We start from the raw sequence: 7,190 nt of genomic DNA, 5'->3' as shown, positions 1-7,190 counted from the left end.
TATCCTTACCAGGGGTATATCTGGCATCAGAATTTCCCCATCCTCCACCCAAACGAAGGGAATTATCCCAAGTGGACAACGGTGGTTTCTGGCCTGTTAGCCCTGGAGGTGGGCGGGACGGAGCAGTGATGCTTTTAGGTGGCAAAGGGACCTTCCACAGCTCATGAGCCAGAGAGGTGTTAGTGACTGATCCAGGAGACCACGTTGATTTGGAATCACTGTTTCTGGCTACTAAAAGACATATAAAGACAACCATAATCACTACGCTGCAGGAACCGTCACCTTGCTACAAATAAAAGCTGCTAAATTAGGATCAAATCAAAATAGCTACTTTGAAAATTCGCTATGTTCCCACTCAGACGAGACCTCCGGACTACTTTTTATTAACACTTAGTATCTCCCTGAAGCACATGAAGGAAAAGAAACACCAGCTCAGGGAATATAAGCGGACATCACCTGAAGTGCTTTGTGCTGTACTGCTGAGGGAAACATTGTAGTTGGAGGCACGAATGGATGACCAGGCACTAGTTGAAGGCAGCGTGGTGTTCAAAGATGAGGATGACCCTATAATAAAGGCAGAAGTCAGTCACAGCACAGTGCATCACAAACGCAATAAAATTAAAAGGCATGATTTGTAGTCCAGGCTGAACACGTCTGCAGTGTCAGACGAGGGACCTCCTCCACTCTTCGCAGTCATCCCTGATGCAAAGGCACGTGGGGGCAAGCACGCTCAACAGCGGGAAGCGCCCTGCACTCACTGCAAGGCTAGTGACATTGCTGCAATGGCTGGAGTGCCAAGTTTTGCCTGCCTACTTTCAAGCACACTGCCTCTCTGTGCACAGAATTACATCAGAACACACATCAGCAGCGTTCGCTCACTCTACCCGCATTCTTGGAGTATCTGTTGCATTGCATCAAGCAGCAGTGCTTGAGCCAAAGATGAGCTTTTCAGCCCTGAAATCCAGAATACAAAAGATAAACAAGGAGATGAGCAAGTAACGAACACATCTCCAAGTAAACAGTCTCTCTCTGTGACTGGAGGAAGATTAGTAGACAATTCGTTAGACAACACAGCATCTGAACATACCACTGTTCCTGTCCCTGAGGTGGTCAACTTCCCGCACAGTATTAATTGAAAGATTGTTTATGACACTGCCAGGAGTGACGTAAGGGTCAGTTTCAGGGTCGATGTTTGGATAACCTTTCCATGGCTCACCAGGACGAAACTCTAGGAATAGAGATTCAAAAAAGAAGCTTATTTTGATTATTTTTTTTTTTTTTAAACAGGAAACAGCTGTCTAAACAATACATCTCTTAATGACTGAAAATCCAAAACCTTTTAAGCATTTAATTGACTTAATTTAGTCGTCTTTTCACCTTATTCACTTCGTTCCTAGTTTTTCTGGTCCCGTCTCACCAGGGTAAAATCTCAAAGCAGGAAGATATACTGCTAGCCAATAAAAACTACCGGCTCTCAGTTTCAGTCTGCTAAAAACACACCCTTAATGTTTTTACGTAGGCTGTTTCCCTGCCCCCTCCTGCATGTAACGGTCAAGGACCAGAGAAGAAACACAGCTGAACAGGAAGAACCACGCAAAGGGTAAGCACTGGCGTACCTGGTGGCCAGTTAACACTGCTAGAGCCATTAGGCGATTTGGCACGGGGCCAGCCATCCCCAATAGATCCAGGAGGACTGGCTGGTGAATTACTGCTGTTCATAAAGTCATATGGAACAAATGGAGAATCTTCCAGCCTAAAACCACTTGAAATAGCACCTAGTTACAAAAACAAAAAAAAGAAAGCAAGAAAAAGGTCATCATCACACAGTTTTCATAGCCAATTTTTATATACCTGTATAACTACAAAATCATGCTCATGTAAAGCACTCATGAAATATATAGCAGCACCCTGTCCTCTTATGATGTCAAGTTATACAGGAAGTCATACAGGATGATATAATCCAAAATGAAACGTGTCTGAATAATTCAGGAGAAAACCGTAAGAATAATCTCCCATGGAATCATCTCATTAAAATAGCATGCTTAAATTTAAGTAAAATATTAATTCAAGAGGGTAAGAGCATTCTGAGAGACCCCAGCTGGATAACAGGGATAATGAATATATTCCGTAATGGGAGGGCTCTTGCAAGAAACATCTACACAATCTGAAGGATCTTTAGCTACTGCAAAGCTCTGTAAATTCTACTCATATTCCTGAGAGGAGAAAAAAATAAAAATCACTGGAGGCAGAACAAGGAAAGAAAGCACTGTATGCAACCTACTTGATTCCCTGCAAGTCCTGTAAGAACAACTTTAAAAGTTATTACACAGCAAAGCCAAAGCTATTCCACAGTTCTGAGGGAACAAATGGCTTTTACTAGTGATTCAATGCAATACGGAGTTCAAATTATCAAATTCCTAATGCTATTCAGAAAACACTACCTACAGCTAAAGTAACACCAGCACTGTTGTTTATGTGTAACAATCAGACGAAGCTCAGAAGTGCAGTAGCGGGATATCTCCACTAGATGCTTACGGTAGCAAGTAATTCCATAGTAGCAGAACAGCTGACACATCTAAAAATACCCAAACAATCCGAAGACTGAACAGTAATAGGAGACTGGAGACATTTTAAAACTATCTTTAGACACAGAACCTTTGTGCTATAGACTCAAATTTTAACTGGATGAGATTTCAAGCAACTGAAACAGTTGAAGTGTCATATGAATCCTGATTACTGGAATGAAATATGAAGCAACCAAGTCCGCCTCCTCTAAAACTAAGTACAGCAGTGGCACTAGTCTCTCCCTTCTCAGCTCTCCCCATTTCTAGAATACAAACATACACATTCATTATCAAAACCTGTAACTAAAAACGTCAGACATGACCAGAATGAATGCACACGGAGTTAAATTCCCATAAATCACCTTAAGGCCAGGAGGGTGGGGGGAAAGAAAGCTAGAAAAATCTAAAGCTTTTGGTTTAAACATATATGAAGCATTCCAATCCAGATTAAGATAAAATTAGTAGCAATAGTCACACTTAAAGAAAAGTCTAGTTAAAAAAGGAGTTCTGCACAAGGTTTCTACCAAACCTCATCACAAGATCACTTCTGTAAGTTGAAACACTGAAGAAAGCTACGGGCTGCCGTACGAGCCAAGCAGCAAGTTTGGCACTGACAACACAGTACAAATTCTGACAGCTACAAGCAACACAAACAACAGTTGTTACAACTACAGGCCAAAACACAGCAAACCTGCATTTTATAACACAGAATGTGAAAATCTGATGTGTAATGTAAATGCTACTTAATGACACCTTTTACATACCATGTTTGCTGGAGTTTTGATCTAACGATGTGTTCACAGAAATGCTGTCTACTGTAGTCCATTTCCTCAATCGAGATTGTGGCTCTTTAATACTGCTCATATCCATGTTTACATTCAAGTTTGAGTTCATTCCTAAAAACACAGATAGCTTATGAAATACAGACTAAGTGTTTTTCTTCCGTTAATTACCGCTATTGTCCTAATAAACATTTAAGAGCATATTACTATGGTTATTTCATGCTTCCAAGTCTCTGTTTTTGAGAAACATTCTAGCATTTAATACAGTGAACTTACTACAGACAGAAGCTAAGCTAAGCAATGCAAAGCACTCCGAAGTTCTCAGCTGATGTCTTCATGCAAAAATGTCAGTGGAAGAAGCCATTGAGGAAGTTAAAGTAAAACGTAAACACCTAAAACCCGTGGCATTTCTAACACCAGTCTAGCACTAGCACAACAACTGATCTCATCTGTACAAAGTAGAAGTACTGGACTCCGAAGAGCCGTGCTCGGCAACTCCTTCTCAGCAGGAGGGTGTCTGTACTCACCCCCGTTCAGCAGAAGTTACGTACCTGGAGTTACGACCTCACTCCCATTCTTATTCGGGCTGTTCAAGAGGACACCGTGCCAGCTTCTGAACCACGCTAGCACAGATAGATAAGCACTCTGCATGGAGCTACACAAGTAATACCACCCCTGATACCAGTACCCTCCACTTATACTACTAGTCACACCAAATATGAAAACCTCACTAAAAGAACACAAACCAACCTTATCTTCGCCTGTTCTAAGCTGTTGTCTGTATTTCAAAACGTTTATCTGCCAGAGAATCAACAATGCCAACCCAAATCAGTTCAAATACCTGCGAGAACCAGCTATTCTGGGTTTGGACAACGGGGCCACGCTTTTGACTTTGGCATGCCTGCTCTCTCTACAGGTCTGTAAGAATCCTTAGCTCACAACCACACCTGGGTTACATTTCCAGCCCTTCAGATCTATTTACTTCATTTCTGAAAAGAAACCACTACAGCATTTTGGCTTAGGGCCAGAGGCACACAGGGAACTTCTCAAATCTTTACTAGAAACAACCTCATTCAGCACTGGAAGCTAGCGCTTAATTTTGTTCCTAAGTCGATGTTCACTGTCACATAGAAGCTGGTTCTCTTTTTTTTTGTTTGGTTGTTTTGTTTTGGGTTTTTTTTCCATTTGCTTTTCTTAAAGGCATGAGCAGATGTTGATGCCAGAAAAGCAGCCCCTTAAAAAGTCTCAGAGAAAGCGCTTTGTAACAGGACAGCCACGTTTTAAGAAACATAACAACTATGAACAGCTGAAACAGAAAAAAGGGAAAGTCCAATCAATCCCATTTCTCTCACCTCTCTCTGGTATTTTGCTGTTGTCAGAGCAATAACCTGTGCACAACAATAACCTTTCTTCCAACTCTGAAGAAGCTTGCAGAAAACAGACCTCTAAAAGAGGGGTCAGAAAGATCACAAGCTGGCAGACAGGCACATCGAGCTGATCAGGTTAATGCCAGCCCCTCGGCAGGCACAGACCCACGTCCATAGCTCTGTATTTGAAATCCGTGGACTGAGGGATGAACATCAGTCCCTGGACATAATCTAGAATTCAAATGGTCTTCCCAGAAGTAGTTTTTCATATCCAATTGTGGAAGATCTTGGAAGATTTTATGTTGTTCATCTATACTCAGTATTTGGCAGAGAAAAGGTTATTTTTATTATTAGCAATACTTAATTCTATAAATGAATCAGGATGTGACAGCAAAACTGGTCAACTAGAGAGAAGGACACACCGCCCCTCCCAGCCTCTGCTTTTGATGAATACCTAGTGAATCTTGACAAATTCAGTTCCCCGGAACGTAAACAGGACCTCCCTGCTTTTGTTGCTAGGTCTCCTGACACTAATATTAGAACACGGAGAAAAATAACATACCTGCAAGATTTTCCAGGAGACAACTTGGCAAGTTCAGCTCCTTCTCACATGACTACACTACCATACTTTGTGCACTTGGAGGATGCTACCGATACTCCTCTTGACTCAACTTTTCACTAAAGGGTGCAGAAATTCCAACAACCTACTATTTCTACCCTTAAGCTTTTGTTTGTGCAATGAGTGTGGCTCCACTTGCTTATATCACTATACAGTACTACTCCAAAGGGATCCCAAAGAATTCTTACGTATACTGCAGCAGATTCCTGAGGGACCTCAAAGCAATCTTACATATACTGCCGGTTCCTGAAACGTGGCAATGAGTAAGGTGAGAAAGCAGCTACTTAGCAATAGTACACAACAATTCAATTCAAGAAACGAAACAGAAAGGAATCTAATGTAGGCAGGATGCGATTACTCAGCGTGAAGTTTGGTGGTAAATATTCCTTTCATTAGAACTAGCAAAGTGTTTCTAACAGCTAAATAAACTTAATTTTTATGCCTTGCCATTTGAATGAAAGCAGTAGTTATATCTTAATGCCAATCATCAGCAGCAACTATTAAGCAGCAGCCTGGACTTAAGACTGGCTACAAGCAAAACTCCAGTGTGCCACATGCAGTGCAACAGCACGGCCTGCACCGACCCACTGGCTCCAGAACGCTCCACCTATAAGCACAAGGATTTCAGCAGCAGTTTCTATTAAACAAACTTTTCTACAAAGGGCAATGGGAACGCAAAGGAAATCAGCCCAAAAGAAATGACCAGATTAGAATAATGTAGAAGAAAAGCAAACTGAAGAGGAGGAAAAAAAATAGGGATCAGGAAGAAGAGGTAAATGGTATACGGTTGTATCAAGTGTAAGATAGCATTAAAAAGGGACCTAAAGTAAGGAGAAAATATACAAGCCTGGAATTTCTGAAGTAGAAATTGGGCAGATGCCTGGAAATGTAGGGAGAAAGAAACAGGAGATATTTGTATTTATAGATGTTCAGACATTTTGCCTGAAATGAGACAACCATTCTTTAAAAATGCAGAGCTAAAAGCTTTCTTTCCTGGACAAAACCACTAAACTGGAAATTAACATTGTATTCTACCTATGCAATTCCAGATTCATCAAAAATGTTTTTAAAATCCAAAGACGACCGACCACATCAATGGATTCTTTGTACGGATTCTACTTCTAAAAGTCCTTCAGCTCCAGGAATGATAACTGCAAAAGGACTTTGTGTCATTCTTGGGACCCAGAGGACAAAAAAGAAAGAAAAGGAGACAAACACTCTTTAACAATGGAAAGCATTTTGCACTAGTTTACAGACAGTCCCTTCTGGGAATGAGTGTATTTGTGAAAAAATCCTTTGCTGAACAAATATAACTGGATAAGCCCCACAAAGAATTCCCACCTCCATTAAAACCCTAAGCGCTAGCAGGATTGCAATCACTATTGTTTTCAGAGGAGGCAGGCAACGTGAAAAGAAAGGCTGTATGTCATTATAAGCATTAACTGACTGTATGAAATTAGCATGGAGAAACCCACCTATAGGGAAGCTGCTGAATGCATTTATTGGTGATGGCCCTTTTTGTAGCTCAGGAGTAGCATGGGGTATGACATTCTCGAGGAAAGATTTCATGGTGGGTTGATGGAGTGACTGCTGTTGAGAGGGCGGAGTTTGCTGCTTCATTAACAGGTTTGGATCAAGCTGACGGGACTGTTGCATCATCTGTTGCTGCATACTAAGAGATCGACCCTTAAAAAAACAGAGCAGTTACAATATAAATAGGCAAAAGCTTTTCCAGCTTTAAAGAAAGATAACGAAACACATCTTTGGGTTCTGTGCGTCTTAGCCCAGCAAAACCCCCGCACTAAGCTAAGTCACTCCTTTAAAGCTTATCAAAACCCCATTCACTCTTGCACGCTTT

General features: G+C 41.3%; 1 protein-coding gene across 4 annotated transcripts in view; it reads right to left on the bottom strand.

Moving 5' to 3' along the window:
- The window catches only part of TNRC6A (trinucleotide repeat containing adaptor 6A), a 53,677-nt gene that overhangs the window by 4,024 nt on the left and 42,463 nt on the right, over positions 1-7,190 (bottom strand). For 3 of the 4 annotated variants that reach the window (XM_054211139.1, XM_054211140.1, XM_054211141.1), the window contains 6 exons: positions 6,808-7,018; positions 3,329-3,460; positions 1,617-1,775; positions 1,088-1,228; positions 457-564; positions 10-231 (listed from right to left, as the gene is read on the bottom strand). In XM_054211139.1, the coding sequence (XP_054067114.1) occupies positions 10-231; positions 457-564; positions 1,088-1,228; positions 1,617-1,775; positions 3,329-3,460; positions 6,808-7,018 (973 nt within the window). The remainder of the gene's footprint in view (positions 1-9; positions 232-456; positions 565-1,087; positions 1,229-1,616; positions 1,776-3,328; positions 3,461-6,807; positions 7,019-7,190) is intronic. The other variant, XM_054211142.1, reaches the window with a different exon arrangement.

Source organism: Rissa tridactyla, chromosome 8 (genome assembly GCF_028500815.1).
Source record: "Rissa tridactyla isolate bRisTri1 chromosome 8, bRisTri1.patW.cur.20221130, whole genome shotgun sequence".
NCBI lineage: Eukaryota > Metazoa > Chordata > Aves > Charadriiformes > Laridae > Rissa > Rissa tridactyla.
This window is presented reverse-complemented; position numbering and strand designations above follow the sequence as displayed.